This window comes from Neurospora tetraspora (assembly GCF_033439725.1).
Source record: "Neurospora tetraspora strain CBS 560.94 chromosome Unknown B0H65scaffold_8, whole genome shotgun sequence".
Lineage (NCBI taxonomy): Eukaryota > Fungi > Ascomycota > Sordariomycetes > Sordariales > Sordariaceae > Neurospora > Neurospora tetraspora.
The window spans coordinates 1643553-1667709 of NW_026944390.1; the positions used below are offsets into that span (position 1 = coordinate 1643553).

At 46.1% G+C, this 24157-nt stretch overlaps 5 protein-coding genes across 5 annotated transcripts; 3 read left to right on the top strand and 2 right to left on the bottom strand.

Moving 5' to 3' along the window:
• Positions 1-8480: 8480 nt before the first annotated feature.
• Positions 8481-10497, bottom strand: B0H65DRAFT_478290 (serine incorporator/TMS membrane protein). The gene is made up of 3 exons (XM_062827473.1): positions 10226-10497; positions 10068-10147; positions 8481-10009 (listed from the first exon to the last, which is right to left on the bottom strand). Exons 1-3 carry the CDS (start codon positions 10274-10276, stop codon positions 8695-8697), a joined length of 1446 nt encoding a protein of 481 aa, XP_062677710.1. The 5' UTR covers positions 10277-10497; the 3' UTR covers positions 8481-8694.
• Positions 10498-11754: 1257 nt separating this feature from the next.
• On the top strand, positions 11755-13645 carry B0H65DRAFT_512129 (major facilitator superfamily domain-containing protein; the record flags this gene model as incomplete). Its single annotated transcript, XM_062828550.1, has 4 exons — positions 11755-11856; positions 11941-12911; positions 12979-13112; positions 13167-13645. 4 exons carry the CDS (start codon positions 11755-11757, stop codon positions 13643-13645), a joined length of 1686 nt encoding a protein of 561 aa, XP_062677711.1.
• A 1063-nt stretch (positions 13646-14708) lies between these two features.
• On the top strand, positions 14709-16410 carry B0H65DRAFT_434526 (chromosome segregation protein Csm1/Pcs1-domain-containing protein; the record flags this gene model as incomplete). Its single annotated transcript, XM_062825133.1, has 3 exons — positions 14709-15564; positions 15633-16088; positions 16163-16410. The coding sequence occupies 3 exons, from the start codon at positions 14709-14711 to the stop codon at positions 16408-16410; spliced, it is 1560 nt and encodes a 519-aa protein (XP_062677712.1).
• Positions 16411-17511: 1101 nt separating this feature from the next.
• Positions 17512-17909, top strand: B0H65DRAFT_552730 (uncharacterized protein; the record flags this gene model as incomplete). Its single annotated transcript, XM_062829910.1, has 2 exons — positions 17512-17712; positions 17847-17909. The coding sequence occupies 2 exons, from the start codon at positions 17512-17514 to the stop codon at positions 17907-17909; spliced, it is 264 nt and encodes an 87-aa protein (XP_062677713.1).
• A 1678-nt stretch (positions 17910-19587) lies between these two features.
• Positions 19588-22617, bottom strand: B0H65DRAFT_478299 (acetolactate synthase mitochondrial precursor). Its single transcript, XM_062827474.1, has 3 exons — positions 22118-22617; positions 21911-22009; positions 19588-21839 (listed from the first exon to the last, which is right to left on the bottom strand). The coding sequence occupies exons 1-3, from the start codon at positions 22267-22269 to the stop codon at positions 20018-20020; spliced, it is 2073 nt and encodes a 690-aa protein (XP_062677714.1). The 5' UTR covers positions 22270-22617; the 3' UTR covers positions 19588-20017.
• Positions 22618-24157: the final 1540 nt, after the last annotated feature.

A 24157-nucleotide genomic window follows, 5' to 3' on the forward strand; every position in this document is an offset into this window, starting at 1 on the left:
GGCGGTGGTGAAGTGCCTTCCTCGTATGGCCAATACGGTCGGAAAGGTACATATTGCTTCGACGCTGGCCAGTAACAGGTCATAATTTCGTTTGCGAGCTCCGAGCAAAGTACCGTGTCGACAATGCGTCAACGCTGTGGGAATTGATATAACCTTGGCGAATAGTATCAGATTCTAGGGTGGCATTCTGGCCAGATGTGGGCTAGATGCCAGAGTCCCAACCACCTGATTTAACAGGTCTTGGCAAATATGAGTTACCCCCAGAACCCCCTATACTAGAGCACTCAAGTCAAACACATAGAATCAATCAATCACCAGCAAATCTAACAATTAACAATCTAATATATAACCTATTAATATAATAATTAGTACGTTTAAATAATAAATAATAACCAAATTATAATATCCCTTTTAAAGCCTACCGAAACGACAAAAAAACATTATTTACTTTAAAGATAGCAATAATTAATTACGACGGAAGCTTATACTTTAGTTAAAGTATATCCTTAATACCTTCAAGAATTAGCTGTAAAGAAAGATTAAGAAACCTTCCGTACCGAAATAGCCTTATCCTAATTACTACCCTTTAATTAAGGAAGTAAAAACCTGTATTAATAATATAGAGGCGGAATTTATACATTTTAACGGCGGTATTAATACCTAATTTATTATTTACGAAAACAGGATTAATTATAAAAAACCTATTAAATATTACAACTGAAACAAAATTATAATCGATACCTTTACTATCGAGGACGACCTTATTAATAAATAATTCAATAAATTAGAGGTTAGCCTCTATCCTAATAATAAAAAAGATTAGAAAGAGTTCGTAGCTAGTAATAAGGCCGTACGTATTTAGATAAAATTATTAATTAATTATAAATTATAGGATAGAATTATAAGGGAAGAATACAATACTGACGAATAATATCGAAATTTAAACAAATAATAAATTATAAAGCGGTCGACAACTAAATTAAAATAAAGAAAATATATTATAAAACTGTCGCTATCCTTACGAAAGAACCTAAGAACTAAATTAATTAACTATAGACCTAATCTATTATTATAAATAATGGCCAAAACAAAGGAATCAGAGAAATTTTCGTCGTCAATTTATTGTATTCTAATTTTATTAATGTAGTCAAAATCGTTCGCCCGGAGTAATATAATAGCGCTTAGAAATTCAATAAAAAAATAGCTACTTGTTGGAAGGTATCGATCAACGAATGAATATGGTACGAAGGTACGGTCGATACGGCTGTATGGAGCGTTCAAAGTGGAGCAGAATAGTATGTAGAATGTGGGGAATGGGGGTAGATTGGTCGAGATATCGATGAGTGAAAAAATCTACATTGGTTTTCCTTTTCCTCAAGGGAGGCCCTCTTCAAATAGACTTTTTGGATCAATGAGTTATCGAGTGACAAAACCGTTTGTACCTTTGGAATCATCATTTTCTGATCATTCCAATGGTGTTACGTATGTCTTCGTACGACTGACGTCGAGGCCGGAATTCAGCTTCGAAGTTCAGACTCTGGAATTTTCTTCCGGATTTTATCCAGGGTTGATCCCTGTTGTTGGCCGGAGGTTTTCTCCGGACCGGAATTTTACTCCGGTTATATATTTTATATTTATATATAAAAATATAAAATATATTATGTTATACTATATTGTATAAAAGACCCGTAAATCCGTTATAAGTCTATTAATATATATATATATATATATATTAAGTCTAACACTACTAATACCTTCAAATATATAGAAGTCTATAAGGATTTTTAAATAATACATTATTAATAACGCCTGTCGTAGGGTCGCTGCTAGAAGAAGAAGAATTTATCGCAGTGCTTTTAGCGCTAGCGAATTATTTAGTATTAAATATAATAATTAGAAATATAATAGTAAAAATTATAACTATATTAGAAATAAGGACGTTCGTTACGAAGGTAAAAATAAGAAGCCTAAGGGTTTTAATACTAGGAAAAGAAAATTCCCATCGGATAAATCTAAAATTTAACTGCGTAAAAGGGGTAATAGTATAGTATATAAAGTATACGAAAGAAGCTATTATTCTCTTAAAAATTATTAGTATATTAATCTAAATACGAAGTCTTTATATATTAAATTATACCCCTCTATTACACGCGTCGTTAAAGCTAACCTCGCGAAAAATCTAAAGTTTACTAAGGAAGTAATTAAATTCTTTAAGAAGGAAAAGAAAATTAAGAAGGAAGAATTAGCGTTAACGTAACTATCGAATCGGACCTACAAAGTAACTTTCCAAATCAGCGGGGTATTTAAAATTGGAAATAAGATTTACCCTCTTAAAAATTTAATAATATTCAATTTAAATAATTCACTTTATATATTTAATAGAATTATTTATTTCCTTTATTTTTGTTATATTAATCTGGATAATCCTTTATAGGTTAATAATATTTAAATAGAAATTAAAGGGTTTAGGGAGGTTGATATCGTTATTAAGAGTAAGAACGATCCCTTAAAATTATAGTTAAAGAAGGCCGTCTTTTGCCATAACTTTACTACTAACTTCGTCTCCTATTTCTAATTACGAAGGCAAAGTTTCTATTAAGACTATCGACTACTAAATAATTATTTAAAGAAAATTAACAGTTTATTCTTTGATTATTTAAATACTATTTATAATTAAACGGTTTTTGAAATTATCCTTCTTTTATTTATTAGAATTTCGTTTGTAACGTACCATTATTAAATTAATTTATATATATAACGACCTTCGAAATAATTAGCGGAAGTATAATATTAGCGGTTTAACTCCTTAAGTCCCTAAATATTCAATTATGTATAGAATATTAGTAGAATACGATTACGTAATATACCTTTAATTAAATACGATGCGTATAAGATAGTAAAAATAAAATAATAAATTAGCCGCATTTCGAGAGACCGAAGCTATAGCTTAGGAAAAGAATTCGCCGTCGACTTCCTCAATTTTAAATTAAGATTTAAAGGATTATATTACCTTCTTCTAATTACTTATCGATAGTTAAGACTAATTTAAAATTACTACTTATTGAACCGGAAAATTATTATAATAGTTAAAACCTTAGTTAGCCATATTTAAATATTAAAATACTAATAAAATATTAACGTTAAAACCGTCGAATATAATAATGAATTTATAAGTAACGAGATTAGGGATAAATTCGCCCAGTATAATACGGTTCTTAAACCTTCTATTCCTAATATTTAAATATAAAATAGAGGGGTAGAACGTTTAGGGGGTATAATTAAAGAGAGATACTATATAATATTATTAAGTTCGAAAATATTAAAACATTTATAGTTAAAGATTATTTACGTAATCGTTTACTTTATTAATTATTCCCTTTATTATTTATATAATTAAGAATCTCCTTTCGAACGATTTTATACCTATATTACAAACTAATATAATTAGTAAAAATTACGTAAACTAGATCTAAACAACCTTTGAATTTATAAGTATAAGGTATTTACTATAATAAATATTACCTAAAAAAAGCAATAAAAATTTTAAAAATATAATTTAAAGGCGTAGATCGGGTATTTTATTAATGATTTAATAATTTTTATTTATTGTATATAAAATCCTTATATAAATTTGATCGTTTAGATTAAGGATATAATATTTAACGAAGATATTATTTATTATTTAAACGTTAAGAAATTTAAAGATAATTTCAGAATTACTACTAAGTAATATATTAATTTATTTAATAAAATAAACGAATTTATTAATTAACCTTCAGAGGTATTTAAATTATCCTATATTAAAAACTATACGTTACTAAACGACGTTAATAACGGTAATATTAAACCTCTCCTATCGAATTTCCTTAATTAAAATTAGGAGGATTATTAAGGAAATTAAGCAGTCTTCTAAAATAAAAGTAATCGGCTATAGGAGGTACTAATTCAATAGCTTATTTATAATAAGATATTTATTGAATATATTATAAGTTTATACCTGTCGCTTCTATTTACCTTGCTAACTGTACTCTATATTAATTATTTTAATAACCGAACTATCGATTAGGATTCTTATTATTAAGAATTATAGGAAGCCGCGTTTAATATGGGTAGATTAGCTTAATTAATAATTAAAATAAACGAAAAAATAATTATTAAAGTAGAAGTCGAAAAGTTAATTATAAAATACAATTATTTTAATAGGGTATACTAACGTAATCTCCCCCTAATACTTAAAAAGTACTATAATTTTAATAATTATCTATTCAGTTAATAATTTAAAGAAGTAAAAGAAATTTACTTTAAAAGTTATAAGGATATAAAAACGTAGATTGAAGTTGATAAAGATATCCCCTACTCTAAACGTAAATAAACCTTCGATTATATATAGATTTATATTTATAAATTCAATAAAAACGGGATATTTAATAAGGTAAAAGCGAAGTTTATTGTAAGGGGTAATTAATAAAAGAAAATAAGAGTAAATACGTACGCATTTACTCTAATTGGTCGATTATTTCGTACTATTATCATTTTCGTTATTCGCTTTAATTTCAAACTTATTTAATACGATATAATTAATACTTTCGTAAATACTTATTTCAATAAAGAGATTTATATATATATACCGCTAGGGTATCGAATACCTGGGAAGGTTTTCAAATTTATTAAAGCCCTACATAGTCTCTAACGAACTCTCTTACTATAGTAATAAAGATTAAATAGGGTATTTAAATCGATAGGATTTAAAGTAATCCCTAAAGACCTATATATTATAAAGAAAAATAGTATTTTTATACTATACCATATCAATAATATGGTTTTTGCGTTCGATAAAAGCAAAATAGAGGAGGTTAAAAAATATATAATAGAACTATAATTATAATATTACTTAATAAGATGAAATAAATTCCAATGGTTTTTAGGTATTGAAGTTATACGTAATCGAAATTAAAGAAAAATTTAGTTGTTTTAAGAAGTATATATTAATAAAATTACCAAACTATTTAAATTTAGCTACCGTCCTACCCTAATACTTATAGGGTATAAATAATTAGTTGCTTATAAAAGTACTACTAATTATATAAAAATACGAATGTACTAAATTAATATAAGTTCTTTACTATATATAATAATTAATATTCGATTAAATATTGTATTCTTATTAAGCAAACTAATTAAATATAATTATAATCCTAATTCTACTTATTTAGTAGCGAACGAAAAAGTTATACGGTATTTAAAAATAATAAAGATATAGGTATTCTATTTTAGTGGGAATAATAAATTCGAAATTACTTCTAACGCTTCGTTTATTAATAATAAGAGTAACTATAAGAGCTCTTAGGGATTTATAATTAAACTATATAGTAGTTTAATCTACTAGGGAGTAATTAAATAGACCGCGGTTACTACATTAATAATAGAAATAAAAGTATATATAATCGAAAAAGTAGTTAAAGAAACCCTTTTCATAAACTGATTAATATTAGTATTAGGGGTAAGCTTATTAGAGGATCCTATTCCTACTCTACATTATAATGATTAGTAAATTATTAAAGTACTTATAAAAAAATGCCTACCTTTGGTATAAAGATAAAGTACGTAAATATTTATAAATATTAGTTAAGGGGAGAAATTCTCGAAAAAAAGACTCTTAATATTAAATATTTAGAAATAAAGTTAATACTAATAGATAGATTAATAAAGGTATTAAGTATTCTAGAGTACAAGAGATTTAGGGAATTATTAAATATAGTTAAAATATTGCCGCGAGGAGACGGAAGAGGAGATAATCCAGTACCGGGAGAAGTGGATTTTGACGATTTGGATAAAATATTAGGATTAGGGATATAAAACGACGAGAGCAATGTGTAAATAGTTTCACTTTTAACCTCAAAGAAAAAAAAGAGGTTTGTAAGTGAAGGGGTATATTAGATTCTAGGGTGGCATTCTAGCTAGATGTAGGCTAGATACCAAAGTCCCAACTACCTAATTTAACAGGTCTTAGCAAATATGGGTTACCCCTAGAACCCCCCATACCAGAGCGCTCGAATCAAACACACAGAATCAATCAATCACCAGCAAATCTGACAAATGGCATTTCCACAGGCTATCTGAGAAGCTGCGTGACTTGGTACGTATAAGGAACATGATTAGCTCTGGCGTTGGGTGTTTTGTGAACTACATTCAAGCTTCGATGCCCTCTGGGATGACGAGCTGGCGTGGTTGAAGTTCGCAGTTGGATGCAAGACACTAACGAAAGATCGGAATATAGGAGATTATCTTGGTCAACTTCTGTTCTTGCCGGATTGTTCAGTTACCACCTACTTACCAAAGCCAATGTGGATAGGAAGTGTCATGTTGTCGCCTACGCGCGTAAAGCTGTGAAATGGCAGGAAAAGCATGTGTATGAGAATCCTTCCGAAGCAAACTTGCGCTCCCATGGTCATTTTGTGCGGCCCATGTCAAGGACAGGGAGGGAAGGTAGACAGCTCAAGCGAATTCAGCGCTCATGGAAAACTCCCCGACCTTTCCTTCCAATATTGAAAAGCTGTATGTTGTTAGACCACTGTTTCGCGAGCGTCTATACTGTCAGCTTGTGAAACAGTTGCACAAGCTGGCGGAGCTCAGGTATGCAATGATGGCAGGCCCACTCCGTTCCTTTGGCCCAGAAGATCAAAGACATGCGGGATGGCGAGATAAGATTAAGGTCTGGAGCATGGAAGGACGTAGCGACTGGTCGACAGCCAGGAGAGCTTCCATATAGGTGCTAAAGTCAGCGATGTTGGCTGTTGGTCTGTCAGCTTCCCAGTCATCAATCAACGTGTTGGGCGGTTTCTCGCAGGACAGACCTTTTTTTCCGGCAATTGGGGTCTCTCAATTTGGTCGCCTTTGGTTACTGATATACACTAGTCGTTATGCAGTGGAAAGATGGAGTACCATGTGATTATGCGTCAAGCCTGTTGTGCTCCTTTCGCGTGCTTCTTCACATCGCGGGATGGAGCCGATTCATCCAGACGCTCTTGGCCTCCTCGAATCAGGCTAGTGTAAATCACGCTGTGCAAATGGGAATGACCAAAGGGCGATTGTTGGGTTTTCCTGTCATAGCATCGAACACTATTTTCCAGGTGAGGGAAACAACGATTGGCCGGCATGGTTATAATCAGGGTAATCATGACTTCTTGTGACATATGCCCCTGTCTATCAGTCTGTCGTGGTAGTACGCAACGGTTGTCTGCCTCACAGACTGATTCTGTGGACTTCCCCCATGAGTGTCTGGGAGTGTGGTGCGGCTCTGCAAGTTCCGACGAACGAGAAGACAGCCGGGTGACGGCGAAGGCGAGAAAGCGGGCTGAGGAAGTTCAGCATTAGAAATGGCAGGCAAACAAGTCTCGGATAAACCACCCATGGTGAAGGGGGCGTGAAGTACCTTGATCTCCGGATAAGTTCTAACAGAGAGCTCATACATATAACCATGGCCGTGGAAATATGGTATCCTTTCCATGGATGGAAGCATCTCGCACAGGGTACTCTCTGGATACTGTTCCGTCTGATCCTTCTGTCGAGACAAGGCTCGGGGTAGCTGGATAAGGCACCCCAGAACCTGGCTACTGATTTCTCCGATCAAGCGGCCGTAGGAAGTTCCACAAGGAGCCCTATGTTTTGACGTCATCCCGGCGATTCATGGAAAAGGTAATGTGTGGTACGGTACTGGTGTTGACATGCAGTGTTAACGACGCGGAAGTCGGGATGGTAAACGTCACCCAAACCCAGCTAGTTTCAAGATACGTACCATCCGGTTGTCCGTTGTTCCTTTCAATGGATGTCTCGATTTGCACACCGAGCGAGATATTGATTCTGGTGTTACCGGGGAGAGGCCGGAATGTCCACGATGCCGCGTTGCTGTGAGCAGCTCTGCCGATGTACACCTGACACCTCCTTGCGACAACCGGTGAAGGATGAATGACGCGAGAGCGGGAGAAGAAAGTAAAGATCGAATGACAGGAAGAAAGACAAGGACTTCCGGCCGAAAGGAGATCTAACCGGATGTTTGGGGTGAGAAAATGGTTGGGTTTCGAAAGACAACAGAAGACGAGGATCTCTTTTCCTGGAACGAAGGTTCGGATGATGCAACTCGGATGAGCTCCAGACGGATGGGGAGATGCCACTGGGCAAGAAAATTTTTGTTGGAAATTTTTACTTAACTCTGAAGAGGAGGTTTGTGCGGGTTGTGAAGGAAAGAACGTACCAGCCTTAGGGTACTTTGCTGGCAAGTCCGTATGAGGAAGTTGCGCTCCAGATACCTAGATATCATCGGTCTTGCCCAAACATAGCGGCCACTTTCGCTCTTCAGTGCTTCCATCCATGTCAACACTGAATGAACCTATCTTATCTCTACTTCTGTTAGAAACGGATAAGTATCTCACCAATGTCTGATACCTACTCATAAAGTCTGAAATCGATGGGCGCCTGTAACATGAAAGGTATCCAAATATTATTCAGCAATGCTCAACCAGAGACTCGAAAGCAATGCTTCACTAAAACTATCAAAGCCCCATGTCGTTCTGACCCCATATACCCGATTAGCCTTAGCTCCTAGAACTCCAATACAAAAATGTGATAAGTGAGGAAAAACAGGTAGTGTACTCCCTCAACCTCAAGCGGGTACCCGAAGCGCCAAAGCAAAACCGTTTAGTAGCTATCGAAGCGGTCTGGCAGCACAATTGGTGCAACCAGGGTCCAGGTATACATGCCGTAGCAGATCCACGAGCTCACAATCTTGACCCAGCTCGCCCACAGCGTGCGACCAACCGTGGCAAAGTCGCCCTGCTTCTTGTCATCCCAGTCCATGGTCAACAACGTAGCAACCCAGGCAGTGGCCAGGAAGAAGATGATGTGGAACATGGCGTAGCTGTACTGAGTGCTCGATCTCTCGTCATCGTTAGCCGTACGATCACCCGCATCGCTCTCATCGTCATCTGATAAGAGAGCATCTGCGGGAAGGCTTCCTTCCTCAACGGCCCTACGGAGCGCCTCGGCCCGCATCTCCCGCCGGCCTGGTTGTGTTGTCACGAGGTCATGACTGTCGTCGTCATCGGGCAACTGGATCTGTCCCCTTCCGCTTCCACCAAGACCAAGGCTCTGGGTTGCTGCCCGTGTGGTGGTATAGGCCACCGTGAGCATGGTTGCGATGGCGCCGAGAATGATGGTGGTAGTCCGCGTGCCCTGGCCAAGCACCAGAGGGTTGCACCGCCGGTCCTCGGTCTCATCAGGCTCCATCGAGACCGCAGACATGGTCAGGTAGGTGCAATAAATGGCCACCATGGCGGCTTGCGCAAGCCCCGCCTTGGGGTTGTACTCCTGCACTGTCGGATGCACAGATATGGCCGAAACGGCGATCCAGAGTAGCAGATTGATGGTGATTGCTGCTTGGTTCATGGAACAGCCACTCGCAGCGAAGAAGATGTACTGGATGATGGTCATGGCAAGGGACGCGAGGTACATGCCAAGCGTCGAGCCAATCAAGATGATCCTCCAAGTACGCGAGTCGGTATCCTCAATCTGCGCCAGACAGTACTCGGCCCAGTTGTGCGCCAGGTCAACCAGCAGAATAAGGCCGAGAATGAGGAAGAGCATGGCACAAATCAGCGAGATATAGTTGCCCCAGAACACAAAGAACTCGTCCGGGATGAAGAAGGTCAGGACGATCAAGCTGAGCCAAGCAATGATCTTGGGTCCCCAGAAGCCGTTCTGGATTTTGGCGCGTGGGTGCTTGGACGAGTTAACTCCGAGGAGAAGGCCAGCCAGCATCAGGTGAAACAAGCCGAGAGCAAAGTTGATGCGGTGGACAGCAAGCCAGCCATAGCAATCTCCGTTTCCGCAGCTGATCTTGACATAGTTGAAAGTGAGGTGTTGTAGTTTTTCGATTGCCCATTTCGTGAGCATTATCCACGAGAGTACCGAGTTGATGAGAAGGATGAGGGCATATCCGATACGGGTAAGGACACTATAAGAGCCGATGTTAGCGCAGCAAATTGGACGCCATAGAGACCGTCATCACCAACCTGTTGCCGCATTTTCCGCACGCGCTGCAAAGAGCGGAGCATGCGGCAGCACCGCAGCAACTACCAACGAATCCGAGGATCTGTGTGACGGGAAAATATGGTTAGTATGATGGATCATAACGTTGAGTTCGTGATCGCGTGGTGGGGAGGCAACTGACAGTGCCTAGACTCGGCACCGCGAGCAGCGGCAGCGAGAGAAGCGCGCCCATCGCGACGACGGCTGGCTATTTTCGGTTTTCGAATTGATTTTGGTCCTTTTTGCGAAGAAGAAGAGCGGAAATATGGTCGCCGTTGAAACTTGGCGCAAATCGTATCGGCGCAATAGTCGAGAAAGAGAGGTTTGGTGATAGATTGATAGGTAACGAGGTCTGGAATCATCCAAGATCCCGCAGCGTCGTCAACTTGCGACCAAGACGTCAGGGCAGGGCAGTTGGTTCAGCGGGCGGGTAGCAGCCCCAGATGACACACACGCGGCTGGCAGAAGCCCGTCTCTCGGAACCAATCATCTCTCAAGCTAGTTTCAAGCCACACTGCGCCACCGCACGTCCAGCGGGCTTCGATCTCTCGATCCAACTTGAACCGACTTCAGTCAGGTGGAAGGACTCTTCCATGTCTTCTCAGCTCCCGGTCTCGCTTGTCAGTTCAAATCAACACAAATCACATTGTCAATTTCCAGTCATTTGATGACATCAAAAGGCACTGAAACGAAGCACAGATCCGGGTACCATTGAACTATTGAATCGCAACAATACCACGTGCGCTAGCTCTCCGAAGTCGATAAACTCGATCGGACGGAATGCGACTTTGCGCTTTCGGGTCCGGATCCACGGACATGGATCCCGGGCAAGCCGGCATCCCGTTTCCCGAGGCCGGGGCAAGCGGGGACGCGCCGGCATCGTGACTCCAGGACCCGTTTTGAATCTGGGGAGCATCCCGCTGTCCGGGTCCATCCATGCCAATACCCATTACCCACCTACGGTGAGTGGACACTGCTCACCAACAGTCATGATGCTACGTGGTTACCTAATGACGGTCTTGTACCACGATTCTGTAGATTCAGGCACAGATAAAAGTGCTGTTTCTCTTCACCTCCAGCTCAGCTCTGCCCCCACCGACTGAAGAGAGGTTCAGGAGAGACCATTACGGGAAGATGGACGACTGATCATGTTTCACATGGACTGGAACCCGTGGATTACCTCCCCCATACGTACAGCTGTTCAGGTCCTGTATCGGAACCGACTGCCAGCTGCCCGCCGGCGCTTGGCCAATCACAAGATGGAATTTGGGACAATCAGCGGGCCTGCGTCACAGGGACAACCGCTAACAACGAACCCCCATCCTCCGATCCTTGGAACTACCTTAATTGTCCTACAACGAGTACAACACGGGCTGATAGTGTCAGATAAGGCGCCTGTTGGAAGTCCCTAGTGATGACAACACACATCTCCCTCCCTCCTCCCAACTTGACTTGATCGTATTTTCCCCATCCTATTTCTGAATTGCCATTCAAGACTTGCTGCCGATTCTCCCATCGTCGTAGTAGTTTCAGCCTGTTCCAGGTCCGGTTTCCGACACCCTTTGCGACCAGGGCGCCCTCTATCGCAAAGACGCCGCGGGGATGCTTCAGACCGTTTGATCGTGATACTTGGCTGTCCAGGAGTCTCTTCACCTTGGGGTTATCCCAACCATGACAAATACAACAAAAACAATGCTCGACCAGCAGCTTTACCGCGCCCGCCTGGTGTCGAGCATAGCAGCAACGGCTATATCGTTAGCATGTGGAACAAATGTGGGCGATTCCCCTGACCTGTCGTGCAACACAAAGCTACCACTACCGCATGGGACTACTGCTAACAATGCGCACTCTCGATAGTATGTCTACTCAGCATGGGCTCCTCAGTTCGCCGATAAGCTACACCTCACCACGACGCAGAGCAACCTGATCGGACTGGCCGGGAATTTGGGCATGTACTTAATGGGCGTGCCAGTTGGAATGTATATCGACCGCCGAGGAACCCGCCCACCAGTCATTGGCGGTGCCTTATTGCTGGGCTTGGGATACTTCCCCTTCAAAGCCGCCTACGAAAGCGGCACTGGCTCCGTTCCCCTGCTTTGCATCTTCAGCTTCTTGACTGGATTTGGATCATGCATGGCCTTTGCTGCCTCAGTCAAGACGTCGGCCTTGAACTGGCCTCATCACCGCGGAACAGCCACGGCCTTCCCGCTGGCCGCCTTTGGTCTTAGCGCATTCCTCTTCTCTGTCTCCGGGAGCGTCTTCTTTCCCGGAAACACTGGCGCCTTCCTCATGCTCCTTTCGATTGGCACTTTCGTCCTTACTTTTGTTGGATTTTTCTTCCTCAAGGTTTACCCGCATACTTCGTACCGCCCGGTCCAATCCAGGCCAGGGCTCTCGAGCTCCCAGAAACTGCGCCGGACGCTATCTGAGGAGTCTAAAGCCCACGCCGGTCGCAGTTACGTCGATGAAGAACCTGGTATGTCGCCCACTGTTTACACCACTCCCAGTGGCACTACAGCACCGGCCCTCAGCGGGGGCACCGACGAGCTCGCGGAGCCCTCATCTTCTCGAGACGTCAGCCCTCCTCGCCGATCCAATGACATCGAAGCGGCCTCTGCGGAAGCACAGGAAGACATCGCCGACGAGACATCGTCCCTTGTGTCCAGATCGTCCTCACTACCGGGCGATGTTTATGTCGAGAGCAGTGTTGATATGGATCGTTCGCACCGTGTAGATATTCGTGGCTGGGCCTTGCTGAAGAGTCTCGATTTTTGGCAACTGTTCTGCATTATGGCCATCTTGGCTGGAATTGGTTTGATGACCATCAAGTACGTCTTGAATCGATGCTATAACTCCCTAGATCTATGTTTAGACCAGTTCGCTAACTTCCAACAGCAACATCGGCCATGATGTTAACGCTCTGTGGAGATATTATGACAAGACAGTTGATGACACATTCCTCGTTCATCGGCAACAGATGCACGTTTCCATCCTGTCTGTTGGTAGCTTTGTTGGTCGACTGCTCAGCGGTAAGAAAAGTTCAATCCCATGCCAAGAATTCGAACTAACTTTTTTGTTTCAAGGTGTCGGATCAGATTTCCTCGTCAAGGTATTGAAGGCCAGCCGTGTCTGGTGCCTTGCGGTAGCAAGTTTGATCTTTTTCATTGCTCAGCTGTGTGCGCTCAATATCCTCAACCCACACCTACTCGGTTTCGTCTCCGGTCTTTCTGGTCTTGGCTACGGCTTCCTCTTCGGCGTCTTCCCATCCATTGTGGCCGAATCGTTCGGTATTCATGGCCTTAGCCAGAACTGGGGTTTCATGACTCTGAGCCCTGTCGTTTCAGGCAATGTCTTCAATCTGTTTTATGGCAAGGTCTTTGACAAGCACAGCATTGTCAACGGCGAGGGAGAACGCACTTGCCCGGATGGTATCGATTGCTACAAAGACGCATATTACATGACGCTTGGTGCCTGCACTATCGGGCTTTGCGTCTCATTGTGGACTATCAGGAGGCAACACAATCAGAGACTGAAAGAGGCAAACAGGACAGCCGAGGACTAGGCGTCCTGGTTGTTGGTTCGTTGGCTTTCTTGTCGCCGAGGACAGATTTCACTTCGTTCTAGTAATGAAGAGGAGTAACGGGATGGAATACCAGTAACAATCGTAATGATAAACGGCTGGGGGATAGTTTTCATGACAACTTTGATACATACAGCGGGCTTGTACATATCTGGCGTTAGAAGGGTATATGGGCAGAAGAAAGACCCTGGGTATTGCGGCGGCATGTCTGAAGATTTGGGGGGCGCTATTCTAGATCACCATTTTGCAATTCTATAAGCATCACGAAGCTGAACAACTGACGAGATACCCTTTCTGTTGCCATGTCCTACCACGCAGATCCAGTTGGAGAGAGGAAAGGGAGATGAGAGGGTGAATCCAGCTATAACCCTAACCCTAGAAGGACAGAAGACAACACCGCGAATTTGTTTTCCGACCCTCCACCTTCCCGACAATCAATTTGTTTACTTTTGCAGCGCAGCAACAGTCTTCAATCCCGTCGCTTCGTCATCCTATCGCACCCCAGCTGACGCCTGTCGCAAAGCCAAACAGGCGTCCTTCCGACCCCGCTGAGCTTGCAATTGCCGCCAATTATTCGCCCAATTTCAAGCAGCAGCTACCGACCTGCGCGTCGCTAGTCGCATTCCATTCGACCCCATTGCGCGCCAATCATCGCCAGCGCGATACGACCGCCTCCGCCAGACGACGCCGGTCGGAAACCCACATACAGATAACCCTTCCTGCACATTTCGCATCACCTCGCAGTCCGATGTCAAGGGCGCAACGCGGCACTCATTTGCTGGGACTGGTGGATTCGGATTCAGAGGACGGACTCAGCGGACCTGCATCTACTCGCTTCGGCAGCAGCAAAGCCGCAACGAAAACAAAACCGACATCAACAATAACAAAGCCGAAATCGATCCTCAAGCAGCCGACCACAACAGCCGTCAAGAAGGAACCAATAACTAAACCCACCGCTGCGTCAACGACGAAACAGGCGACAGCCAAAACAACAACAAGAGCCACCACAAAACCACAATCTGCCTCCGGCGCAGGCGCAAGCGCAATGGCCCCCGCCAAACGAAAAACCGCTTCCACTCCCTCCGTGGCGAACAAGCGAACCGCCGCCGCGACCGCTTCCGCAAACAAAGTCACCAAAGCCTCTGCGCAAAAGGTCAAACCCCTTACGGCTCGGCAAAAAGCCGCCCTGGCCCGCGCCGCGCTAGCAGAGAGTTCCGGCAACGTCACCGCGACTCCCTCTACCGTTGGAAAAGCGACTCGCACAAGTGGAAGGGGGAAGCGCGCCGCCGCCGCCGCTACCATTGTAGAAGAGGAAGAGATGGAGTCTACCGAGCACACCGAGACGATTGTGGAGGAGGAGCATGGGGAAGAGGATACGACCATGCATGATGTTACTGCTACCGAGGAAGTGGAGGAGGCACCGAAGGAAACGACGACAAGGGCGACGAGGGGGAGGCCGAGGAAGGCTGCAGCGGTTGCTGTTGCGGAGACGCCGGTGTCGGTGACGGCCACGGCGACAAGGGGTGGAAGGGGGAGGAAGAAGAAGGTGGAGGAGATGGTGGTGGTGGAGGAAGATGAGACGACGCAGCAGGAAGAGGTGACGGAGGAGATACATGAGGAGACTCAGTTGGAGGAGGAGGAATCGTTGCCGATTCCGGGGGCGTGGCATAACGGGCCCCCAGCGAGCACATCTAGGAAGTCGTCTTCGTTGGGGCTGGGGTTTAAGGCACATATGGCTGGGGCAAGGACTGACGACCCAGAGCTACGGCGGAAGTTGGGCGAGATGACGCAGAAGTATGAGGCGTTAGAGTTGAAGTATAGGGATCTGAGAGAGGTTGCGGTAAAGGAGGCGGAGAGGAACTTTGATCGGTTGAGGAAGCAATCCGAGGAGAGGACGGCTGGTATGTTTATGTCTTTGTTTTTTTCTTGGGACCTACTGGGTGATAACCGCTAACAAATCTCTCCACAGCCTCCGACCAGCTAATCGCCGCCCTCAAAGCCGAGCTCAGCTCCCAAAAGGAAGCCGCCAGAGAGACCACCCGCCTCCAGAAACAGCTTGAAGCATCCGAATCCCAACTGTCAACCCTCAACGCCAAGGTTGCCGAGCTCATCAGCTCCCTTACAAAATCCAAGACGGAGATCAACGCTCTCAACATCAAGCTCACCGCCTCGCGTCAAGCCGAAGCCGCGGCGGCCGCCAAGATTGGCCAACCCCAAGTCCCGGGCAGCGCCATGAAGAACAAGCAGAACGGCAACCGCATGCTCACAATGGGCAACTCGGAAGCCATCGCCCAAGCGACGCAGCAGCACCAGTTGAAGGAGGATCTCTACTCGGATCTGACCGGGTTGATCGTCAGAGGAGTCAAGAGGGATCAGCAGACGGGCGAGGATGTGTACGATTGTATACAGACGGGGAAGAATGGAAGTAAGTCGTCGCAGCCCCCTTTCCCCCCTTTTTATTGTTCTCGAGACAGGTTCACTAACACTACCTGTAACCAGCACTCCACTTCAAACTCGCACACATCAGCGCCAACTCCCCCCACGTGGACGCGGATGAGACGACCCAGTACTTTGACGAAGACCAGTTCCACTACATGCCGCAGCTCGATGCGAGCAGGGATCGTGCGCTTATCGATTTGTTGCCGGATTACCTGGTTGAGGAGATTACTTTCCCCAGGCAGCATGCGGCAAAGTTTTATTCGAGGGTCAACAAGGCTTTGACGGAGACGGTACCGCAGGCGCAGTAGGTGCCGTAGGGACGGAAGGGACTGAAGGGACTGTGTAGGGGTTATGACGGAAAGGAAGGAGGGAGGATTGGTGATTGTAAGGAAGGCGAGAAAGGTGTTGTTAATATAGGTTTGCATGTCTGGATACCCCCTTTTTACTTTCTTCTCTTGCTCGGGCTTCTTTCTTTCTTGCCGGGCATTGTTGGGTTGGGTAGCTCTGGTTCATCTGACTCTGGATCGGGGACTTTTCGGAGCGTCCTTCTTGTTGGTGGAGACGAGTAGTCTTGGGTCATGGTGGTTATTTGTCATTTTTCTGTGCTCAACAGGCCCATGATATCTTCTCAGTTGCTGTAGGATTACATTGTATCATCATGTCAGCCTCCTACATATATTGCTCAGCCTTCTCCAAAGTCGTCTTCAATGTGCTTCACTCGATGGCCTGTACCTCGAGGCTGAACTTTCTCCTCAGTCCAGACGCACGGAAGGTATGATGATGGTTTTACGCTCTGACAGTCTTCCTCTTGCTGAAGAGGCCCTGTGATGTCCTCGAGCCCCTGGACCCTTGTTCCGGAAACTGTGAAGAGGAAAGTCGTCACTGCCGTCCTGATTGACGAACCACAATGGACAGACGATTCCACGACTCCCACTTCCCCAGATTAGATTTTCCAAAGCTCTTAACAGACTCCAAGTTCTAGATGGCTCATGCTCACCACAAGTCATCCACCTTACCCCGTTCACCCCCGCTCTTGCCCGCACTTGCCCATATGCAACCCATGATCCCTTCCACTATCACCAGTCTCTCCTCCACAAACCGCACATACGTCACCTCGCCACTACCCCAAGCTTCCTCTTACTGCTCTCTCCCTTCCAGTTATCGTTTCCCATCCGAAGTCCAATCACCCGTACCCAGCCTCCCACCAAGTAGCTATATAACTCCCCATCCCCCAACCACTCACCTCTCGATCCGGATCTTCTCTCCGCCCCGTCACCGATCACCGCCGAACACTGCACACTCAACCCAAAGCGCAACAAACACCAACCGAGTTCAACCCAAACCAAACACCACCAAGCCAAACCTTCCACTTCCGTTGGTTGCACCCAAAACACCACCCACCACCCACAATGTCCGACACAAAGGCCAACCCCAAGACCCAGGCCGACACGAGCTCCGGCTCAGGCACCAACAAGGGCCCGTCCACTGGCGCTGCTTCGGAGGATACCGGCAACAAGAAGCCTATTCTCCAGGCCACCCAGACCTGCGATTGCAACCACACTGGTAGTTGCACTTGTGCGCCGGGGTCGTGTGCTTGCTTCAACTGCCCTGTAAGTTTCCTTTTTTTTTTTTTTTTTTTGCTCGTCTCTCTCGGCGTCTTTGCGTGTTTTCGCGTGTTTGAGTCCTGAGTTGAGGTCTTGCGTTGTTGTCTTGGTGTCTAACCCCCTTGGTGTTTTGAAAACAGAATCCTTCTTCTTCCTCTAAGGAGTCCAAGGCTGCGCCTGATGAGGAGTGGACTGTTCTCTAAGGAGTGTGCCAACAGTGTTGGTTTAGATGAGAAGGATGAGTGGTAGTGTCTGGTCTGTCCTCAGTCCCTTCACATCACTGTGTTCTGTTTTACACACAATTCGGGTTCTTACTAGATGAATTTCCTGCATACAGGGCCATTGCTAACCTTTTATTTTGTATCCAGGCCGCAACCAAGGGTGGCGAAAAGCATCACAAGCATAAAAAGCTTGAAATGAAGCATGGCACCTCAGCTTGACAATACCCCTCTGATGGGACTCTGAGCTGCTTAAACTTCTGAGCTTCTTGCACGACAAACACAAGTCAGGCGATGGTTGCCTCCTCAACGTTGTTTTTGTTTTTGGTTTCCGTTTTGCGTCCATCAACTGTGTCGGGTTCTCAAAGACACAAAGGAAGGGAAACTGGGTGAAAAACTGTAATGTGACAGTCATGCGTAACATATGATCGGTGGAAAACAGCGAAGTTGTTCTTCGCGGGACGGGAGCATTGGATGGGTTGATGGATGATTTTGTTCATGATTGTATGCCTTCTGATCTTTTGCTCTTCGGTGAGGAAAAGATCACCTTCACTCGTTGATCTTCAAGCAGTGAGCTTCATTTTCACTTCTCCCTTGGATTCTGAAGCTATTCGCGATCTGATCGTTCGTCCCTCTCTCCGTCTATCCCTCAAACCTCAGCCATTCCATCCATTATCAGCGTCAACCACCTCGTCCACTTGAGTCATGAAATCCATCAGCACAGCCCTGATCAGCCATCTGCAGCAAGTTTTTGTCGTAGTATATGGTTGGTTTTGTGTTGTGTTGTTGAATTTTGGCCCATTTCAAATTGGTGACAAGGACGAGAGCGGCACCGTAGTTGACCTGGTAATCTTCCGACTTCTATCGAATATCAATTTTATCGCTTATAACTAATACTCTCAGTACCAGATTGGCCATCTATTCAGTGATCTTTTCTATGTCAGACTTGTCGGCCACTTTGTCAAGGTTGATCGGTGGTGAAGTGTTTATCTCTTTCATCGCGGCCTTGATCTTTTTAGTAATCCCATCAGAATCGCTAAAAAGATCAAGGTTGCAATGAAGGAAATAAAAACTTCACCCCCGATCAACCTCGACAAGGTTGCCAACATATCTAATATAGAGAAGATTATTGAACAAATAGCCAATCTAGTATTAAAAGTATCAACTATAAGCGACAAAACTGATACTCAACAGAAGTCGGAAGATTACCAGGTCAACTACGGTGCCGCTGATAATCTTTCTACTGATACCAGTAGCTCCCACACCAACACCACTGGTCAGACCCGAGGTGGAGGATTCGGAAGAGATTTTTTTGCTTTCGGTTTCTGGCTTTGAGCACACGAGTACCTCTATTACTCCTACCCTGAGCAAAGAAATGGCGTGGGTCGGCGGGTAATGTAGGTTAGTTTAGAGTAGGGAAAATGGGGATACCCAATGGGGTTAACGGACTCGGGGTTTACCCCTATTGCTTTCAAAACATTGTTGTGTTTGGTTTCCTCAGCAACGATAGCATGGTGATACGATGAACTATCATCTGGACGTGACATCCGTAGGCGTACAAACTGATAAGGAGCTCAGACACGGACAAGGTTAGGTATGACTTCCTGTCTCTGGGTTTCACCGGCGTGTGATATATGTGATTGTTCATAGGATGGGACAGAGGTTGCGCATGAAAAATCGTGGTATCCATTCATTCAAGAAAATAATGATATATACAGGCTCGCAAAGCAGTTACAACTTTACGGAAGAATTTTGATGCTTGTTGCACCCACACACAAACCTCCTTGTGTGATAGAAAACCCCCCTTTGCCCCCCGGAGGCAAGAGTGCGTGCGTGCAGCCCATGAAAAACAGAAAGCAAAATAGGTGGGTTCACTTCGCCCAAATCAGTCAAATATTGGGAATAGATCCCTCGCCAAACTTTGTTGGATTACCAACAATACAGACCCTTTTTCTTGACCCGGTAATGCAGTTGTGAAAAAAGACATATCAGCTTTAAAACGCCGAAAGGAATTCCCATTTTGACACCCCCAAGTTATCCATCCTCCTTCCCTCGCCTTTTAGATTAGATCCAAGCGCTAAACGCTAAGACGTTTAAAGACCGTGGACACCACCGGTACGCTTAACCATCAGCTCACGACGCTTCCTGTCGCGCTCCTGGTCGAAGGTGATGAACTCATCCAGACCGGCGCCGGCAGGGACCATGGGGAGAACGGGAACCTTCTTGTCGGTGACGACCTCGAGAAGGGCGGGGCCCTCAGAGTTGATGAGCCACTTGAGACCCTCGACGACCTCATCGGGCTTGATGATGCGCTTAGCTTGGACGCCCATGGCATCGGCGAGCTTGATGAAGTCGGGGTTCTTCTGGTGGGTGTGCGAGTAGCGGTCGTCGTAGAAGAGGTTCTGCCACTGCGTGACCATGCCCTGCTCCTCGTTGTTGAGGACGATGACCTTGACGCCAATGTTGAACTGAGCCGCAGTGGAGAGCTCGGTGAGGGTCATGCCGAAGGAGGCATCGCCGTCAATGTCAATGACGAGAGCATCAGGCTTGGCGACCTTGGCGCCGATGGCGGCGGGGAGACCATAGCCCATGGTACCGAGACCACCGGAGGTGATCATGGTACGGGGGTGGCGCCAGCGGAAGTGCTGAGCGGTCCACATCTGATGCTGGCCGACACCGGTGGCGATGTAGGTGTTGTCCTTGCGGCCCTCGACGAGCTTGCTGAGCTCCTCGATGAGGGTCTGAGGCTTGATCAAACCGGTGCGCTCGGCGCGCTCGTAGTCGGAAAGGGGCCACTTGGTCTTCCACTCGTTGATCTTGCCGAACCACTCCTTGCGATCGGCCATGGTCTTGGCCTCAACCTGGGGAATGAGGAGCTCGATGTTGGTGGCAACATCACCCTCGACAGCCTCGGTAGCCTGGACGACCTTGTTGATGTTCTTGGGAAGAATCTCGAAGTGGACGATACCACCACGACCCTCGGCGGCGGCAGCCTTGGCAGCGGGAGCAAACTTGTTGAGGTTAAGGGTGACACGGTCGTCGAAACGGCCACCAAGGCAGATGATCAAATCGGCCTGCTGGATGGCCATGTTGGCGTAAGCGGCACCGTGCATACCGAGCATGTGGAGAGACTTCTCGTCGAGCTCATCGAAAGCACCGAGACCGTGGAGGGTGGTGGTAACGGGGATAGAGGCCTTCTCAGAGAGAGCGCGGAGGAGCTCAGGACCGCCCTTGGACTGGACAACACCGTGGCCGGCATAGATGACGGGCTTCTTGGCGATGTTGATGAGCTTGGCGACACGGTGGATCGAGGCATCGAGCTGCTTGCGGCTCAGCTCAATGGCAGCGCGAGAGGCGGCGCTGGGAATGGTGGGGATGGCGGTGTCGGTGGGGATGGCGCGGCGAAGGATACCAGCGGTGATATCCTTGGGAAGATCGACGAGGACGGGGCCAGGTCTGCCGCTAGTGGCGATCTCGAAGGCCTCGTTAATGCGGCGAGGAAGCTCGGCGACACTCTTCACCATGACGTTCCACTTGGTGCAAGACCTAGAGATACCAATGACGTCGGCCTCCTGAAAAGCGTCGCTGCCAATGGCAGTGGTGGGAACCTGGCCGGAGAAGACGACCATTGGAGTACCGTCGGCAAGGGCATCGGCCATCGGGGTGACGACGTTGGTCGCACCGGGACCGGAGGTGACGAGGACGACACCGGGCTTGCCAGAAGCACGGGCGTAACCCTCAGCCATGTGACCAGCACCTTGTTCGTGGCGGGGGAGGACGAAGTCGAAGTGGGGAGAGTTGTAGATGGCATCGAAGACGGGGAGAATGGCACCGCCAGGATAGCCGAAAATGTGCTTTACGCCGTGTCTGAGCATCATCTCGTGGAAGATTTCACCACCAGTCTTGCCGATGAACCTGCATGACAGATATTTTGTTAGTCCGGCCAAATTGTAGGCGTATTAGCTGTAATGAGGCATCAAACGTACGACTCGTCCATGTCGGTCTTACGACCGACGAGAGGCTGAACATTGCTGGGTGTAGGCTCAGGCTGGAAATTTTGGCTGGGAGTAGGTCTGCTGGCCTCGCTGTGGTGGTTGTGTATGTTAGCATTGTTGTGTATTTCGGGTTCGTCGTGAGTCACCGATATAGGGGGGCGGCGACCGGGGCAAGGGATGTTTTGGAGAAAGACATACGCGGCGGCAGTAGACTGATTCCTCGTTTGCACGGAGCGGCTTGTGAGAAGAACAGCGGCCCTCTGGGAGGCAGAGAGGGTGGTACGCTGGGAGATCTGTTGCGCCTCAGTCAACGCCTTCAAGGCGCGAGCGGCCTGACGTGATCGGAGCATCGCGGCCTTGGAGGATATATGGTATATTGGGAGCGGTTGGGAGGATAAATGCTGCTACACGTCGGCGGCAGGGGGGGAACCACAACTTGAAGCTACCTATGTAACAGTGGCTTTGTTAGAGAAATATCGTCGGCTGAGGACGCAGCAGCAAATAGGTATTAGGGAGGATTGTAGGTGATTCCTGTAATACTAGGAAAACACCAAAGGGTCGATGATGGATGATGGGTTTGGCGAGCTAATAAAGGGGAGAACACAAGAAGCCACGAATAATCAATGCAGTGTGGTCAGTGTAGCGACTACCAGACCGAGGGGAGACCGACCGGGAACCGGGAGCAATGTGAGTCGAGAGCCGGTCAAAAATTTAATTCTGGCCGGCACGATAGTCATAGTGTGGGGTACTCTGGTCGCGACAGTCAGTGCCGTTGTGGGGTTCACTTGGTGGGTTTCAGCCAATGACAGGCCCCTGGCTGGCTTACTTGGCAATGTGTAGTGGCGATTTCGGAAGCAACCACTGCGGTTGTGATTGGTCTTGGGTTCCTGCCGATTCCTTTGAACTTTTTGACATTTCTCATCTTTCCACCAGAAGGCAATGGGAATTCGGTGTGGCGGTTGTGAATAGGACTTGTTGACTCTCAGATCCTCACCCCGACTCGTCATCCTTGTTTAGCTTCATCTTTTGGACTTTAAACTCGGTATAACATTACTAAACCCATGCCGGTCGGTACGACCTCATGCATCAGGCACAAATATCAAGACCAATCACAGACGGCACCAAGAAAATCACAGGCACTTGATGCGGTCCGATGTGTCTTTTTGCAGATTCGGGAATTCATCATGAATTCGGAGAAAAGGCCACCATGTTTCGTTGAAGCACGGTTAAGTGGCAAGTTACAGCAATCATGCTTTCCATGATCATGACTAGCACTACTTTACTTCACCATCAACCGCCTCTTCAGAATTTCATGACTCGAAAATGGTGAATATTTAGTCCGACATGCATTCCACATGTTTGTTTGTTAGCAGCCACGCTTCACCGTCCACGTATTGGGCCAACGCTACTACTGGTCCCGTCTCCCTGCATTGCTAGTGTCACACATGGCAGCCGCAAATCCTCAGAGCGACGAAACATGTGCGGGGCGGACACCGAACCTTCCGAATTTCCTCTCATGATTCTCTTGCACCGTTTCTGAATAGCTTCATTCTCATCATCGAAAAATCAACAACAACCAAAGTCAACAAATGGAAGGTTCGTTTGAATACTCCGACGTCGCTACCATCACCATGTCACCAACCGTCAAGGTCCTCTTCAAGACTGAGCTATGGCCCGAATTGACCAATCACGTCTCCAACATCGAGCTGCGACAGTCGGATTGCTACGTCCGATATCGCTCATACCACTCCCCGCAAATCCACTTGCGTTGCCGTCCACCCTTTTCCCTGGCCCGCGCCCACCCAATCCACGCCAAACCCACCGAGTCCACCGATCCACGGCTCCAGAATTGTTCTGCTTCGTGAGAGCCTCCATCCATGTCCACATCAACCACCGAACATCAAGCGAACATGCACCGAAGACCGTTTTCTGCTCTTGGCCGTCTGCAGGAACATCATGACACCTCGTAGCGTTGACGGCGTCACTCACTCCCGTCTTGACAGTTGACACCGGCGATAAGAGAGACAACAAACACCATGGGGCATTGGCGGTGATAGTCGAGATCTGCTATCTCCGTCCGTTTCATGCCAGGATGGTCTTTTCGGGTGTGTCTGTTCCACTCGACATGCGGTGGCTGGGTGGGTAGGGGGAAGCGATCCGTCCGCTCGGGTTGCTGACACTTAACATTTTTAGGTGGTGAGTCAACTTCTTCCGATCAAGCGTGATTCGACGCCTGTC

Bases quoted from the DNA above. Each gene is read 5' to 3' on its own strand.
- B0H65DRAFT_478290 (XM_062827473.1), bottom strand. From the start codon at position 10,276: ATGGGCGCGCTTCTCTCGCTGCCGCTGCTCGCGGTGCCGAGTCTAGGC. The intron at 10,148-10,225 runs GTCAGTTGCCTC...CCCGTCACACAG, and splicing joins CGGTGCCGAGTCTAGGCACT to ATCCTCGGATTCGTTGGTAG. The intron at 10,010-10,067 runs GTTGGTGATGAC...CGGCTCTTATAG, and splicing joins TGCGGAAAATGCGGCAACAG to TGTCCTTACCCGTATCGGAT.
- B0H65DRAFT_478299 (XM_062827474.1), bottom strand. From the start codon at position 22,269: ATGCTCCGATCACGTCAGGCCGCTCGCGCCTTGAAGGCGTTGACTGAG. The intron at 22,010-22,117 runs GTATGTCTTTCT...CAACCACCACAG, and splicing joins AATCAGTCTACTGCCGCCGC to CGAGGCCAGCAGACCTACTC. The intron at 21,840-21,910 runs GTACGTTTGATG...TCTGTCATGCAG, and splicing joins AAGACCGACATGGACGAGTC to GTTCATCGGCAAGACTGGTG.